This window comes from Equus przewalskii, chromosome 1, assembly GCF_037783145.1.
Source record: "Equus przewalskii isolate Varuska chromosome 1, EquPr2, whole genome shotgun sequence".
Taxonomy (NCBI): Eukaryota; Metazoa; Chordata; class Mammalia; order Perissodactyla; family Equidae; genus Equus; species Equus przewalskii.
The window spans coordinates 141,443,882-141,461,995 of record NC_091831.1 but is presented as its reverse complement, the minus strand read 5'-3'; the positions used below and the strand labels follow the sequence as shown (position 1 = coordinate 141,461,995).

General features: G+C 36.0%; 1 protein-coding gene across 11 annotated transcripts in view; it reads right to left on the bottom strand.

Moving 5' to 3' along the window:
* The window catches only part of CEP152 (centrosomal protein 152), a 92,680-nt gene that overhangs the window by 17,742 nt on the left and 56,824 nt on the right, over positions 1 to 18,114 (bottom strand). For all 11 annotated transcript variants that reach the window (XM_070624457.1, XM_070624497.1, XM_070624480.1 and 8 more), the window contains exons 18-20: positions 14,571 to 14,852; positions 5,431 to 5,562; positions 917 to 1,567 (exon numbers count right to left, since the gene is read on the bottom strand). In XM_070624457.1, the coding sequence (XP_070480558.1) occupies positions 917 to 1,567; positions 5,431 to 5,562; positions 14,571 to 14,852 (1,065 nt within the window). The remainder of the gene's footprint in view (positions 1 to 916; positions 1,568 to 5,430; positions 5,563 to 14,570; positions 14,853 to 18,114) is intronic.

Sequence of the window (18,114 nt, the reverse complement as noted above, 5' to 3'; positions counted from 1 at the left end):
AGTGTGGGACTGGAACTCAGACTTTTTTCCTAGCTTATTGTTCTTTCCAGGAGGTATTAATACCAAATAACCAAATCCTGGCCTTGAAAATTTTTAATCACAACATCTTAATGAAACTTAACTCTTATGTCTCAACTCTTCTATCAAACAAACCTTATAATATTGACATTTTTTTCCCTACCTCTAATTCCAAATGTCAAAATTGGCTAATCACAATGCCTAGAATATCATTCTGGAGTTTTCATGCATACCTAATTTAATCATAAGGTAGCAAGATTCTGGTTTTATGGATCTTCCACACAAACTGAAAGCTGGTGTCAGAGAGTACTTATACAACTAAAAGAATACAACTAATTCTTTCTACATGCACATGTATAGTACACCAACAAAATTAGGCATCGGAGTTTTGTGTGAGTGAACCATATATCCATTTGCCTGCTTCTACATTAACATTCTTTGTACTTAGTTGGCATTTTTCGCCTACATGAGATATAAATTCCTTGAGGGCAAGAAATAGGCTTCCAAATTCTTTAGGAGCTCTTAGGAAACCCTAGTTTATTACAATGCATATTTCTTGAAGTGATTATGCCCAAAAAACAAAAATAGGAATGAGAGTTACTCAGTTTCTGAAATCTCAGGCCCTTACAAAGAATAGTGTATATTTTTTAGGAAAAAGACGTCTAGAGGCTAAAAGCTCTGCCTCATACTTGTGGCACTAGGAAGAAGGAAAATTTTTTTGGCAAAAAACAATGCAATCCTTTCGATTTGGTACAAAAAGTTTTTTAAACCACTGGTAAAAACACAATCTTACATCTTTATTAAACTATAAAATGAAGAAAGGCAAAAATGCCATCTGTAACTTCTACAACCATCTCTGGCGTTTAATAACAGCTCTTTTCACTTCTCAGGAACATACCTTTTCCCATTCTGAGTTGGTGCTTTCTACAAGTAGGGAGAGTATATCTTGAAACGTGTTCTGTATGCAGGCCTTTACTTTTTCAAAATATTGTACAGACACCCATTTTGAAGAACAAGTTGACAGGAGTTCCAAAAGTTGATTGTTCTCTGAACCACTGACATGCTCCTTTTGGGCATCCTTTAAGAGAAATTCAAGTACAGTTAGGATGTCTTCCTCATACTGAGAGATTTCCAGTTGAATCCGCCTGGCTTCCTGCATGGTCCATTCTCTACGACTCTGTTCTAGACATGTTTGTAGCTCTGTCTCCTTCTGAAGAAGGAGTTCAGTCTTTTGTTTCACAAAATCTTCTTTAGCTGCCGCAAGCACCTCATTAATTTTATTTCGATGATCATCTAAAAATTGCCGGTAATCTTGCTCATTTTGTTCTTGAATTCTGTGGATTTCTTCTTGCTTTTCTTTGTTCCATTCACTCCGGGCCTTTGCCAGCTCAGCCCTGACAACCACAGGGACTTCCTCGTTCTTTAACTCGAGCTCTCTCTGAAGAGAATGAATCTTCTCTTCCAATTCCTTTCCAGGGATGACATTTTTCTTCACATTTTCAAGCTCGCTTTTCCATTTCTCCTTAGCTTCAGAAACAGCAAACAATATCTAAAAGACACAACAATGTATATTTAAAACTCTTCATGATTCTCCTCATTAACAAAAAAATTAAACTGAAGTAACTATTTGGCTTAACTTGCGAACTTAGTAAGAGACTTAAAATCAAAATTAAGAGGAGAAAGTAAATTTAGATAAGACATTGTTCCTAAAGTATACTCACATTGTACTTAAGGATCTTTTCCTTCATTTTAAATCACCTAATATTTTATATCTTATGCTATTTAAAAAACAAAACATCAGTTCCTTGATGGAGAACTAGAAACTTAAACTGACCAAAAGTATATATATACGATTATACAACCATCCCAAACTAATTTTAGAAAATAATTCACATTAGTTTTTCTTATACACATGCAGTCTCAAGTTTTGTCTAAGCCCCCAACAAATGAGGTATCTTTTACATAAAGCAAAAGCAGCCTCATAAGGAAATCTTACTATTACTCAGGAATATAACACACACCTGCATAATAACTTGCTGCAAACATAACTGTATTTTAATGTAATTTTAGAGGTTAGAACAGTTCATTAAATGACAATACCAAAAAGAAAAAGTCTTTTTTTATTAATCTAATTTTGTTCATAAAAGCATAACAAGAATAGTAGATCAAAGAAAATAACAACAGATAACCAAAAGGGAATAGGGAATCAAAAAACCTGAGTTCTAACACTAATCCTGCCTTTGATTGAAGAGGCAGCCCAGCACAGTGCTTAACAACTGCTAGAATTAACCCACCAGCCATGGGACACAGACAGACCCGTTCCTTAACTTCCTTGAGCCTCAGTTTCCTCATCTATAAAATGAGGATAAGTACAATGCCCACCTGACAGAGGTTTTTTAGGATTAAAGGACAAAAGGAGATAATCCGCTTAAAGCACTTGACCTAGAGCCTGGGGGATAAGGAATCAATAAATGTTATGTGGTCATTATTACTTTTGGCTGCATGGCCTTAGAAAAGTCACTTACTCTCCTTTACACTTGGTGTTTTCATCCATATAATGAAGGGAATGGATAATGACCCAGAGTGCCTTTTACTTCTAACATTCCCTGACTGAATTCAAAGAAGTCACAAGGATACAATAGTTAAAAGAAGAACAGGGCATCTCCAGAGGCTGATATATAGTGTATATATATATATATATATACTGTATATACAGTGGTGACTGCTATATATCAATACTCTACATAAGCTCCGGATGCTGAGATAGGGGATCTGCTTTCTAAATTTTCAGCTACTATATAATTACAGCAAATATCTTCAACTATATAGATTCTTAAACACATGTAATATACCTTTATTCAACATGTGTTCCTGAATAGTTGCACATAAATCAAAAATTTTGAATTGTATTTTACGTTTACTAAAGGAACCCACTATTTAAGATGAGCTTTACAAAGGAATTCACAGGATAATTATTTTGCTACCAGCAGAATAACCCAGTAGTGATGTGAAACGTGTAAAGAGTGCTTTTAGGGAAAACAGTCATGTCACAATGGATGCCTGGAAATCATTACCAGGTGACTTGGGTGGAGGTGGAAGACCCCATGGAATTTGGATGACCCACCCAACCCCACCAAAAGTGTGTATCCTCTCACATGAAGTTTTACAAGGAGAATTTGACAGCACTGATCGCCTCAGTGGTTCCTAACATTGCTACACATTAGAAACACCTGAGGAGCTTTTAAAAATCCTGACGCCCAGGCCACACTCTGTACCAAATAAAACATAAAACCTGGGAGTGGAAGTGGAGTAACAGTATTTTTTAAAGATCCTCAAACTTTTTCAATGTGCAGCAAAGTTTAGGAACCACTGAAGCAACCTGACTACTTCTGAACTCTGGAAACTGGCTTTAAATTTCCTCAGACCATGATGGATCACTCTAATCTTACGAGAACTCTCCAGCCAATGCTATGAAACGGGCCCCTTGCCCACCACCTTCAGCTTATAGGAAGGATTTGCAACACATCAACAGTATGTATTGTGGCTGAATAATTATCTAGAATAGTGCTACCCAAGTGTGGATCAAAGACCAGCAGTGTCACATCACTGGGAGCCTGGTAGAAATCCAAATTCTCAGGACTACTCTAGACCCATCAGATCAGAATCTCTAGGAGCAAAGCCCAGGAATCTGCTTTCACAAACCCTCCAGGTGATTCTCACACCTGCTAAGGTTTGAGAAGCAACACACTGTGCTCTGTTCTACGTTTCTGTATTCACATACATTCAGGCCTTGTGTTCTTAAGGAAAGATCTCCTGCCTATTTTATTTTCTATAGTCTACCCAACTTTATTCTTCTTCTTGACTTCTGAGCTCTGAGGCACATGCACACCACCAGACTGTCTCCTCTCCCTCTTAAATTTCCTTTTGAAATATTTCAACGTGCTAAAAAGTACAGAGAACATGTATGTACTACTAGATAAAAAGAAAAATAATAAAATGGATTTTTTATTAATGTTGAGTTATTTCCTTAAGTAATTTGTGGAATAAGATTATGAATACAACATATAAATCATTTATAATGTCTGTTACACACAGTATTTTCCAAAACAGTTTTGACATCAGGAGAGTAGTATATTCCTGACACTACAATCTACTATATTTTGTGCATTACAATTAAGAAGAAAGGATTTATATATATGGCAGAAAATTGCACCTTAAGTTTGCTATTTGGACTTCTCATGGAGACTATCTGTTCATATCCTTGGTGTGCTTATCCATAGATTCTTGTTTCTCTTACAAATTTGTATTGTTTTCCTTATCATACATTAGAATTAATGTTTCTTCCATTTGATTCATTTTCCTTATTTTTTATTATCCCCTCACTCTTGTTTTTATTACAAAAACAAAAATGTTTTAAATGTTTGCACATATTTTATCCATATTTGCTACTGCGTCTGTTGTCTCAAAATGGAGTTAGTATGATACAGATCTGAAATACTCAATTTAATTATTTTATACTTTCATTTAAAAATGTTTAATTTCTTAATGAACCTAGAGTTTACTGTGATGTATGGAGTGAGTAAAAATTTTTCCAAAGTGCCATCTGACTATCATAAGACTATTTATTATGGAATAATTCCTCATTCCCTTGTTTTGAAACAATTTATTAAGCTTTTATTCATAATTGGGCCTATCTCTGAAGTCTGTAGAGTAGTGAATAAAAAAGAATTCTATTTTTGTGACTCAGCTCTCTCTGAATTGTTGCTTTCCAACATATTCTATTATGTGTTAGGGCTGGACTACTATTTCTTTTCCAGAACATTTAAAACATTTCTAGTCCTTTCAGTTTTCCAAATAAATTTTAGAATTATTGTGTCAAATTTCAAAAGTAGGTTGAGTTTATTGGTATTTTGATTAGAATTGGTTTATACTAATAAATTAAGTTGGGAGAATACAAACGGTTATAAAATCTGATGTTCTGAGTCAAGGAACATGACATTTCTGAAAAAGAGAGTTGGCTATTTACCAAGGAGAATATGTTATAAGATGACTGACAAAGCACAGAAAACAATCTTTAAGCATGTGAAAGGCTACTGTATAGCTAATGATAAACAGATAAACACCTTTTCTCAATATCCCCTAAGGAGTGAATGGGACTTAGTTTCACAGGTAGTGTTATCTTCCTGATTACAAGAGTTTCAAGACCCTAAACTATATTCTCTCTCCCCCATCAATTTGATGATGATGAGAACAGACACCACCAGTCAGGCCCTGAGCTAATGCTTATTAACGTGCATTGTCGTATCTAATCCTTCCACATCACTGCGAGAAGGTCCAAATTCCCAGGACGGAGAAGAGAGAAGAGGCCAGGAGAGAGGCCCTCCTGAAGCGTCTTTCCAGGAGAGCTCTTACCCGTTTGGCCACAGAGATCTCTTGCTGTTCTTCCCACTTCTTCTGTTCTGCTCTGACACATGCTTTATACTCTGCAAGCTCAGGCATTTCTTCCAGCCATCGATGACGAGCATTTTGCACAGCTGTTTCTACCTGCAGGACATTGCAAGAGAAAGAGGTAAAGTGAGATATAAAATTTCAGAAAGATCCCATTGGCTAACAGCAATTATGGTTTCAGGTGTATTTCACATTGTATTATACTACATTAGTTACACTGACTTCAAGTACCCTAGCTTATCCCACATAGCAGATTCTAATTCTTCTGTTCTAAATTTCCCACACTGTCCCATGCAAATGCCACAGCAGGAAGCGGGAATCTATAAATGTTTGATGGCCAGTACTATTACTAGAAAATTTTATACAAAATACCAATTGCCATGTCCAACAAACTCCTATCTATCTTGGGATAAAGGAGAAGATATGCAGGAAGGCTGGTTGGTGTCAACTGCTGTCCAGTCAGTACACCCACCACCTCCTCAGTCCTCAGGCGCTACATATAAACACAGGCACGCATGCTTGTATGCACCAATACAGTTGAGAGACTTATAACTAGCAACTTTTCCTGTGGTCAAGAATGAGTCTATGACTAAAGAAGGAGGGTAATACATCAATTTGGCAAAAATGTAAGACTTTAATTATGAGAGTCATCTGGTCGTAAATCTGTTACGAGTTACCAAAAGACTGTTGAGTAAATCATCTTTCCCTGTTTTGAAATACATGCAGATACACACATACCTATATCCATACACACACACAAAAGCAGAGTTGATATAAGGGGCTGAATTTCTCACTAAATTGCTAAATACATTTACAGGTAAATTCCAGGAAGTTAAAAAAATGGGGAAAAGACAAAGGCTCTAATAGAAATTTATATTCCTTAAAAAGTTATTATGAACATTTTCTTTCTACTATATCATGCTATTTGTTTTCCTTTGCAAAATCTATAATTGTATAAGTACCAAAGCAGCATCCTTAAACATGTGTCTTTGTCTATGGAAAATTTTCTTAACTCTGTTCAAATGTTAGAGTAAACATTTCAGAAAATTACTTTTTTAATTGATGGACAATGTCCTTGATACAATTACATATATTTGCCTGTGTTTCCATACTTTAAGGGTTCCTTGTAAAAATCATGTAGAATAATTTAACCAACACTTAGAATTTCAAATACTTCTCAAAAGCTGAGTATATTTTTAAAAACTTTGATTCAGGTATTATCTTAAGACTTTACAATAAATAATAGATCTAAAATAATAAATACAATAAATAATATTAAATAAAGGTTCATGGACCTCTGAGGGCTAGAATCACTGTCAGGTGGTCTGTGAGGAAAAACTATTTTCAAAATAATATTCAGACCTTATCTGCCTTTTTTACTCCGATTCTTTCATGTGTAAACAGTACAGTTCTCCAGAGACTACATGCCATGTGACGCATCACTGCCCTGACAGCCAATGACAAGGGTGCCTGAGTACTCGTTTTTAAAAAACTTCTTAGGGAGGCAGGGCAACATGGCAGCGTAAAAAGATCCTAACCTCACCTCCTCTCCCACACACCAAATCTACAGCTACATATAGAACGAGTCCCTCTGAAAAAGACCTGATAACTAGCTGAACAGCTCCTCCACAACAAAAGATAAAAAAGCCACATCAAGACAGGCAGTAGAGGCAGAAAAGCAGGCTTGCCAAAAACTCCACCCTTATGTGGTGACCCATGAGCAAGAGGGATCTCACAAATATGAAGATTCTCTCTGAAGAGTGAAATGTTCAAGCTCTACATCAGGCACCCCAGCCCTTCGGACTTGCATCAGTGAGATGAAACCCCAAAATTTCTGGCTTTGAAAACCAAAGGGGTTTACCTCCAATGGACTCATAGGGCTATAGAAAACTGAGACTTGGCTCTTACAGGGCTCACACAGATTCACTCGCCCGAGGATCCAGTTTGAAACAACCTAGACAATATGTCAAGATTCACTGGCTAATCTTAGACACATTGCTGGAGGGGCAAGGGTCGGTTGGAATCTCTCTGAGGATGGAAGCACTGGTGGACACCATTTTTGCACTCTCCTTCTACCTTGATAGCACCATTGCTGGCAGGCACCATTTTTGCACTCTCCCTCTACCTTGCTAATGCAACTTGCCCAGCCCTTGTACTCTCCTGTGGCCCTGTCCTGCTAAACCTGATGGGCAGGTTTGCTCCTGCCCAGTGCTTCCCCCATGGCCCCATCAAAACCAGTAAGTGCATGCAGTTCACACAGGGGACACCCCTTGAAAGCCTGGCTCTAGTGGCCAGGGGTACCTGTGTTTCTGGGATCTACAGGAATAAAACAATCAGAGAGACAGTTCTTAGTGGGCTATCACCCCCAGAGCACTGCACAGACAGCAGACTGAGACACACCCCAAGTCTTCCTGTGACTGCTCCTTCAAGACTAGGAGAGATAGATGCTTCACTTAATACAGGGAAGCAAACACAGAGAGTCAAGCAAGATAAGGAAATAGAGGAATATGTTCCAAACAAAAGAACAAAATAAAACCCCAGAAAAAAACCTTAATGAAACAAAGATAAGTAATTTACCTGATAAAGAGTTCAAAGCAGTGGTCATAAAGATGCTCACTGATCTCGGGAGAAGAATGGATGAACACAGACAGAACTTCAACAAAGACAGAAAATATAAAAAAAGTACCAAACAGAAGTCACAGAGCTGAAGAATACAATAACTAAACTGAAAAATACACTACAGGGGTTCAACAGTAGGCTAGATGAAGTAGAAGAAAGGATCAGTGACCTGGAAGACAGTACCGTGGAACTTACCCAAACAGAACAGCAAAAAGAAAAAAGAATTTTAAAAAGCAAAGATAGCTTAAGAGACCTACGGGACGAGATCAAGCAGAACAACATTCACGTTATAGGGGTCCAAGAGAGAGAAAGGGACAGAAAATTCATTTGAGGAAATAATAGCTGAAAACTTCCCTATTGAGGGAAGGAGACAGACATCCAGATCTGGGAAGTGCAGAGAGTTCCAAATAAGATGAACCCAAAAAGATCCACACAAAGACACATTATAATTAAAATGTGAACTTAGATAAAGAGGAAATCTTAAAAGCAGCAAGAAAAAAACAATTTGTTACATACAAGGGAACCTCCATAAGACTATCAGCAGGTTTTCCAGCAGAAATTTGGCAGGCCAGAAGAGAGGGGCATGATATATTCAAAGTGCTGAAAGCAAAAACCTGCCCACCAAGAATACTCTACCCAGCAAGGTTATCAATCAGAATTGAAGGAGAGATAAAGAGTTTTCCAGCCAAGAAAAGCTAAAGGAGTTCACCACCATTAAACCAGTCTTACAAGAAATGTTAAAGGGACTTCTTTAAGCTGAAATGAAAGGGCACTAATCAGTAACAGGAAAACATATGGAAGTAAAACTCTCACTGGGAAAGGTAAATATATAAGAAAGGTAGTGGACTAATCACTTATAGAGCTAGCATAACAGTTAAAAGACAAGAGTAGTAAAAATAACTATAACTACAATAATTAGCTAAAGGATACATGAAATAAAAGGATGTAAAATGTGACATGAAAAGCATGAAACATAGGATAGGAGTAGTAAAAATGTAGAGTTTTAGAATGCATTCAAACTTAACTTACTATCAACCTAAAATAGAGTGGTGTATACATAGGCTGATATATATGAGCCTCATGGTAACCACAAAGCAAAAACCTAGAGTAGATATACAAAAGATGATGAGAATGGAATCTAAACATAACACTAAACAAAGTCGTAAAACCACCAAGGAAGAGAGCAAGAGAAAAACAAAGGAACAGAGCGGAACTACAAAACAGCCAGAAAACAATGAACAAAATGGCAATAAGTACATATCTATCTATAATTACTTTAAATGTAAATAGACTAAACTCTCCAATCCAAAAGACAGAGAGTGGCTGAATGGACAAAAAAACAAGACCCACCTATATGCTACCTACAAGACACTCTCTTCATATGTAAGGACACACCGAGATTGAAAATGAAGGGATGGAAAAAGATGTTTAGTGCAAATGGAAACCAAAAGAAAGCCAGGGTAGCTATACTTATATCAGACAAAATAGACTTTAAAACAAAGACTGTAATAAAAGACAAAGATGGGCATTACATAATGATAAAGAGGTCAATCCAACAAGGAGATATATAGCATTTGTAAATATCCACCCAACATAGGAGTACCTAACTACATAAAGCAAATGTTAACAGACCTAAAGGTAAAAATTGACAGCAATATAATAATAGTAGAGGACTGTGCCACCCAACTTACATCAATGAATGAATCATCCAGACAGAGAATTAATACGGAAACATCAGCCTGAAACAACACATTAGACCAGATGTACTTAAAAGAGATATACAGAACCTTCCATCCAAAAGCAACAGAGTATACATTCTTCTCAAGGGCACATGGAATACTCTCCAGGACAGCTCATATGTTAGGCCACAAAACAAGTTCCAATAAATTTAGGAAGACTGAAATCACATAAAGCATCTTTTCAGACCACAATGGTATGAAACTGGAAATCAATCACAAGAAAGAAAAAAAACTGAAAAAAATCATGAATATGTGAAGATTAAATAACATGCTCCTGAACAACCAATGGGTCAATGAAAAAAACAAAGGAGAAATCAAAAACTACCTTGAGACAAATGAAAATGAAAACACAACAAAATAAAATCAATAGGATGCTGCAAAACCAGTTCTAAAAGGGAAGTTCATACTGATTCAGGCCTACTTCAAGAAATAAGAAAAATCTCAAATAAACAATCTAACTTTATACCCAAAGCAATCAGAAAAAGAGGAATAAATGAAGCCCAAAGTTAGCAGGACAGAAAGAATAAAGATTAGAGCAGAAATAAATGAAATAGAGACTAAAAAGACAATAGAAAAGATGAAACTAAGAGTTAATTCTTTGAAAAAAACAAAATTGGCAAACCTGTAGCTAGACAAAGAAAAAAAGAGAGAGGACTCAAATAAATAAAATCAAAAATGAAAGAGAAGTTACAACTGACACCAAAGAAATACAAAGGATCATAAAAGACTACTATGAACAATTATATGCCAAGAAATTGGACAACCAAAAGAAATAGATAAATTCCCAGAAACATGCAATCTTCCAAGATTGATCATGAAGAAAGAGAAAATCTGAATAGACCAATTACCAGCAAGGAGACTGAATCAGTAATGAAAAACCTCCTAACAAACAAAAGTCCAGGACCAGACAGCTCTACTGGTGAATTCTACCAGACATTTAAAGAAGATTTAAGACCTATCCTTCTCAAACTATTCCAAAAAATTGAAGAGGGGAGAACACTTACAAACTCATCTTATGAGGCCAGCATTACTCTGATACCAAAACCAGAAAAGGATACCACAAAAAGAAATTACAGGTCAACATCCTTGATGAACATAAATGCAAAAATCCTCAACCAAATATTAGCAAACCAAACTCAACAATACATTACAATCATACACCATGGTCAAGTGGGATTTATTCCAGGGATGTAAGGATAGTTCAACATCCACAAATCCATCAAGGTGATACATCACATTAACAAAATGAAAGATAAAAACCATTATGATCATCTCGATAGATGCAGAAAAACCATTTGACAAAACTCAACATCCTTTTATGACAAAAACTCTTAGCAAAGTGGGTATAGAGGGAATGTACCTAACATAATAAAAGCCATATATGACAAGCTCATAGCTAACATCATACTTAATGGTGAAAAGCTGAAAGCTTTTCCTCTAAGATCAGAACAAGACAAGGATGCTCACTCTCACCACTTTTATTCAACATAGTATTGAAAGTTCTAACCAGAGCAATTATGCAAGAAAAAGAAATAAAAGGTATCCGAATTGGAAAGGAAAAGGTAAAATTGTTACTATTTGCAGACACATGATTTTATATATAGAAAACCCTAAAGACTCCACCAAAAAAATGTTAAACCCAATAAATGAATCGAGTAAATATGCAGGATACAAAATAAACAAACAAAAATCTGTTGCATTTTTATACACTAACAATGAACTATCAGGAAGATAAATTAAGAAAACAATCCCATTTACAATTGCATCAAACAGAATAAAATACCTAGGAATAAATTTAACCAAGGAGGTGAAAGAACTGTACACAGAAAATTATAAGACATTGATGAAAGAAATTGAAGAAGACAAAAATAAACGAAAAGATATTTCATGCTCATGGATTAGAATAATTAACATTGTTAAAATGCCCACATTACCCAAAGCAATCTACAGATTAATGCAATCCCTATCAAAATTCCAATGGCATTTTTCACAGAAATAGAACAAACAATCCTAAAATTTGTATAGAATCACAACAAATAGGCAAAGCAATCTTGAGAAAGAAGAAGAAGGCTGGAGGCATCACGCACCCTGATTTCAAACAATATTATAAAGCTATAGTAACCAAAAGAGTATGGTGTTGGCATAAAAACAGACATATAGATCAATGGAACAGAATAGAAACCCAGAAATAAACCTATACGTATATGGTCAATTAATTTATGACACTGCAATCAATAATATACAATGGGAAAAGGACAATCTCTTCAATAAATGGTGATGGGAAAACTGGACAGCCACATATAAAGAATGAAATTAGTCTACTATCTTACACCATGCACAAAAATTAACACAAAATGGATTAAAGACTTGAATATAAGACTGGAAGCTAGAAGAAAACATAGGTTGTAAGCTACTTGACATCAGCCTTGGTGATTTTTTGGAGCTGACTCCAAAGGCAAGGTCAACAAAAGCAAAAATAAACAAGTGGGACTACATCAAACGAAAAAGCTCCTGCACAGCAAAGGAAACCATCAACAAAACGAAAAGACAACCTGTCTGTAGGGAAAAGATATGTGCAAATCTTATATCTGATAAGGGGTAATATCCAAAATACATAAAGAACTCATACAATTCAATAGCATAAAAACCAAATGATCCAATTAAAAGATGGGCAGAAGATCTGAATAGACATTTTTCTAAAAAAGATATACAGATGGCCAATAGGCACACATGAGAAGATGCTCAACATCACTAATCATCATAAGGGAAATGCAAATCAAAACCACAGCGACACATGCATACCTGCTAGAATGGCTATTATCAAAAAGACAAGAAATAATGAATTTTGGAGAGGATGTGGAAAAAACATCTTCTTGTGCACTGTTGGTGAAAATGTAAATTGGTGCAGCCACTATGGAAAAACACTATGGAAGTTCCTCAAAAAACTAAAATTAGAACTACCATATGATCGAGCACTGTCACTTCTGGGTGTTTATCTGAAGAAAACGAAAACACTAAATCAAAAGATATATGCACACTTATATTCACTGCAGCATTATTCACAATAGCCAAGGCATGAAAACAATCTAAATGTCCACTGATAGATGAATGCACAAATAAGATGCGGTGTATATATATATATATATATACAATGGAATACTACTCATCCATAAAAAAAGAATGAAAACTTGCCATTTGCAACAAAACGGATAGACGTTGAGGGCATTATGCTAAGTGAAATAAGTCAGAGAAAGACAAACACAATATGATTTCACTTATATATGGAATCTAAAGAACAAAACAAATGAACAAACAAACTAAAACTCATAGACAGAGAACAGACTGGTGGTTGCCAGAGGAGAGGGAGGTAGAGGGGTAGGTAAAATTGGTGAACAGGGTCAAGAGATACAAACTTGCAGTCATAAAATAAATAAGTCATGGGGATATAATGTACATCATGGTGACTACAGTCAACAATATCGTATTGCATATTTTGTAACTTTGTATGGTAAAAGGTGGAAACTAGACTGATTGTGATCATTTTGCAGTGTACACAAATATCAAATCATTATGTTGTACACCTGAAACCAACATGTTATATGTCAACTATATATCAATTTAAAAGAAAAAGACAGACAGCGGGAGATTTGAGACAGACAGAAGAGGGGAAGACACAGACACACGGAGGAGAAGGCGATAGGGAGATGCAGGCGGAGACTGGAGGGAGTGCAGCCACGAGCCAAAGAACGCCTGCAGCCACCAGAAGCTGGAAAGAAGTAAGGCATGAATTCTCCCCTAAGGCCTCTGGAGAGAGTATGGTCCTGTTGATACCTTGATTTCAGACTCCTGCCCTCCAGAACTGTGAGAGAATAAATTTCTGTTGTTTTAAGCCAAAAAAAGTTCCTTTCAAAAGATGCTGGTATAGAATCTGATATAGATCCACGTGAAGAAATCACTGTACTTATTAAAATATTATAAAACAAAAATATTTTTCTTAGATTTTCTAACACAGTAAATATAACCCACACAAGCAGAAACTCCTTAGGGTCTTCAATTTTTAAAAGTGTAAAGACATCCTGAGACCAAAAAATTCGAGAATCACTGTAATAGATAATATAGCTAAAACAAATAAGAACTCATCTTGACTCTGTTAACACAGAGCTATACTTTTTCTCAGTTTGACATTTCTTGGAAACCAAGTAACACATCCCAGTTAAAAGTGAGCTAGCCCTTTAAGTGCTTCCAAGGGGAGGCAATGGCACCACTTTTTGGCAGCAGATGGCATTTATAGACAAAGTCCCATTTAAGGGGTATGCCTGCAGATTCAGCTCTGCAAGTCTCAACACAAATACTGTTAAATATCTTATCCGCTTTGAGTTTGCTTCTATAATCACTTCAGTAGAATATTTTCTATAAAGTTAGATATGAGAGACTCATAATTAAATTGTGCTTCATTCAGATATAAAACCACCATCTTTAACCTCAGGCATCTGAGGTCAGCTTAGACTGACCTCAGAGGAGCAAACTCTTTGTAAAATGAAAGGATAGACAGAAAAACTGAGGGGTGACAGCTTTCAAACAGAAATATAACGAAGAAAATTTTAGGAACAGCATAAGAGGTTCTCTCCCCTGGAATGTACCAAATTTTTAAATTACAAAGTTATGAAAAAGTTCAAAGGTGACATTTTACAGGTGGTCATTAAGAGGCAGTTCCAATAATTTTACTATAATAAACCTGCTTATTACCTGTTTGGCAATATTTTCACAATATTTGCGTTCCAACTCAACCTCGAGTTTCTTCAAGCCCCCCTTGATAGCTATTTCCTTCTCTTGCTCTAAATCTTGCTGGATCTTTCGCTTCTGCTCTTCTATCATGATTTCCATCTCTTTTTTGGAAATAACATCAATGGTGGTTACTTGGTCAGTTTGGCTGCAACAATCCAAGGTCTTCTTTTCCATTGCCTTTATAGTTTGATCCAGCTTAGCCTGCCACTCCTTTTCAAGCTGTTGAATGAGTTCTTGTTTGATCTGTTTTCAGAAGAAAAATCATACGAAAAGAAAAATATTCAAATAAGCAAAAACTGGAATTAATAGCTAGCCAAAAAAGCAACCACAGCTGTGCTTGAAAACCATCTAGACATTGTTGTAGTAATTGCATGAGGTTTAGAAATTTAGTCAATGAAAATATATTCTCAAGTAAATCCTGAAAGTTACTCTTTGACCTTATCTGTGTGACATAAATCACATGGAAGATTTAAGTACATTGTGTAAGGTCAGGCTGCCTTGCTTTCAGTATGGAACTTTCTGGAAGCTTTGACATCGCCACTATAAAGATGGAATGACTTTAAAAAAAAAAAAGACAAAAACTTCTGCTATTAATATGTATTTTTCCATCAATACCAGGCTTTCCACAAAGCAGGTATTGGGTAAGTCTGACCAATAAAACTTAAAATTGAACAATGTAAAAAACAGTTTTACTTACTTAAACACATTAGAATTTTGTTTGTCATGATATTAAATTCTACTGAGTCAACTGTGCACTCAAGAGCGGGGCGTTATTGGAAGAATTCTTTTCTACTTCCAACAGCCTAGTGGGATGGATCCAAATACAATCAGTCTTAGGCAAAACTGTGAAACAGCAAAATTTGCTTTTCCGTTTTCCTATTTCCCACCTCCTGGGTATCCAGGATTCTCAAACCACTTCCCTGAACACCAGAGCCCCTGGCTGTATTTCTTCACTTGAAATAGCCATCCAGTGCAGCAGTTGATGCTGTCCTGACATTCTCACAAAAAATTAGCTGTCCACCTCATCCCCCTGGTAAACAACTGACTAGCAAATCCAGCTAAAAGACAATTTGCAACAATGTGAAAATAGAGGATTTGTTTTGTGTCATCCAGATTATTTATATATATATATCTTTTGTTAATAAAAAATGACTAGTAAAAGAATTTCAGGTGCCAGTGCTAGATTAATGAAATGCTATTTGGAGGAGAGCATGGGAGATGAGGAGTAGGGAGGTCAAAAGACAGGGCAGCTGTCTACTGTTCCATCTTCTGGTGGCCCCCATCACAATTAATAGCAATCTTGTGGATAGGACAATCTAGTTTAAATAAGCTTGAGAATTTATTTCACTTCCAACTAAACTTTTAAGATTATAATTTGGTTCTTAATTTTCTAGGAAATTATTAGCATTTTCTAATCACATTTACGACTCAGGTAATAGAGGTAATGTTCCTGCCCAGTCGTGACTTCTTTCTTCTAACCCACAATATAGGTTATTTATTTGTATACAGATGGGTCTAGAGTTATTAGAATCATTCCACAGTATGAAATTAGATCATGATTCATTATGAGGAATCAAAAAAGTGACCCCCAAAACGCATTATATCCTGAATTGGTTTGAAGAGTCAAGAGGTGGGAAGTTTTAAAAAATAAAACTGGTGTGAGTAAGCTGCTAATGGCCCAATTCTGGAGAAGTAAAATGAGTGACTATGTATGTACTTGGGAATTAAAAATTATATGTCTGTTCTGGAAGAACTGTCTTTCAACAGTTAATACTACATTTTTTAAACAAGGTTGACTAGAAAGAAATGTTAACCCAAACTTCTTTCTGTTCCTTATCCCAATGTCCTTTGGCTAACATCACTTCATTTTCAACCTGCTGTTTAATATTAGTTTCTTGTTCTTTCAGCCACTTGTTTTTTCCATCATAAGTGTGTGTTGGTACTTTTCTTCCAATTCCACCTGCAGTTTGCTTACATATACTTCTCTTTCCTCCAATAACTCTCTCTTTAAACAAAATTCAAGAAAAAATATCCCTGTACAACACTAATATCCTCCAAGTCAAATTTATAAAATAATGGTTATATGCACATAAAAGACAGCAGCAACAGAAACAAATGGTCTCCCTATATGCTAACTCAATCAGGAGAATAAATGTCTTGTAAAGACCTACTTACATCTCAAATATTTGAGTAAAAAATTTACAAATGACTATATTAAAAGTAAAAAGCATCTAATACAAAAAGTACATTTCCAAAAGACCAAATACTCTTCTTAAACAGTGAAACCGACATTTATGTTTACACCCCATCCATCACGGGACAAATTAGGTATTAGAGCCCAGAAAACATTTACATTTCTGAAAGACGTATTCTGAAATAAGCCAAAAATTGTTGTTCTATCCTAAAAGCTAAGCCTCCTGTGATAAATCCATATTTGCATTTTTTCATTATCAAAGACAAATTTTTCATCAAAATTAGCTAAAGCATTATCAAATAAGAACTGTAAAGTGTCAGTTAAAATTTAATAATTTGACTTATTCATACAACAGTCTATTTATTCTAGGAACTCAGTTGATTTGAAAACTCTAATAAAACTCTACTCAGGGATCAAAATTATCTATGAAGAGTTTCTGTTTGAAAATTTTTTGAAATGGTTTTCTGGAGGTCCCACCAAGAAGCCACGAGAAGCCACACACGGCAGCCCACAGACTACAAGGCCAGGGAAGTAGACATCCCAAACCTACTGCCAGGCAGCAAGAGAGCTTTCGCTCTGCGTCTCTCTGACATTATTTCTGATTCATGACTGTCTGGCTATCTGGGTTTTTCTGGTTCATAGCTGACATGGATTATTTCTGTTTTAATTGCTATCTGATTCCTCTCCATCACTGGCAAATGCCAAGAAGAAGATATCTATGTTTGCTCAGTGCCACATGATTTTGAAAAGTTTCTGGTGTCTGAGGGACCCCTTTTTTCACAATCAGGTCATGGAGACTGCAGTTGCACTAAGACTACAGGACAATCTCAGCCACAGAGTTGAGAAAGTTGTCCAGTGTCACGTTGTATATCACTGTTATTATTTTTGATGGACTGTAGTAGGAATCCTCAAATTGTCTTATCTGTGTATGTCTACCCTTCAGGAGTTGTTTCCACATGTATCTGCATTTCATTTTGACCCACAGCAGAAAAATGTGATCAATTTTCTGTGTGTTTGTATGTTTGTAAGTATATCAGTTAGCTCTGCTACATAATAAATAGCCAAAACTTAAGAGATTTAAAACAACAAACATCTATTACTTCTCATGATTCTGTGGGTCAGTTGGGTGGTGGCTTTGGTCTAAGTCTGCTGGGCTGATCTCTGCAGGCTATTGGGGCTACGTAGTCTAAGATGCCCTCATTCATTTGTCTGGTAGTTAGCTCGATGTCTGCTAGGATGATGGCAATGACTTGGTCACATGTGTCATCATCCAGCAGGTTATCCCAGATCATTCACATGGTGGTGGTTGCA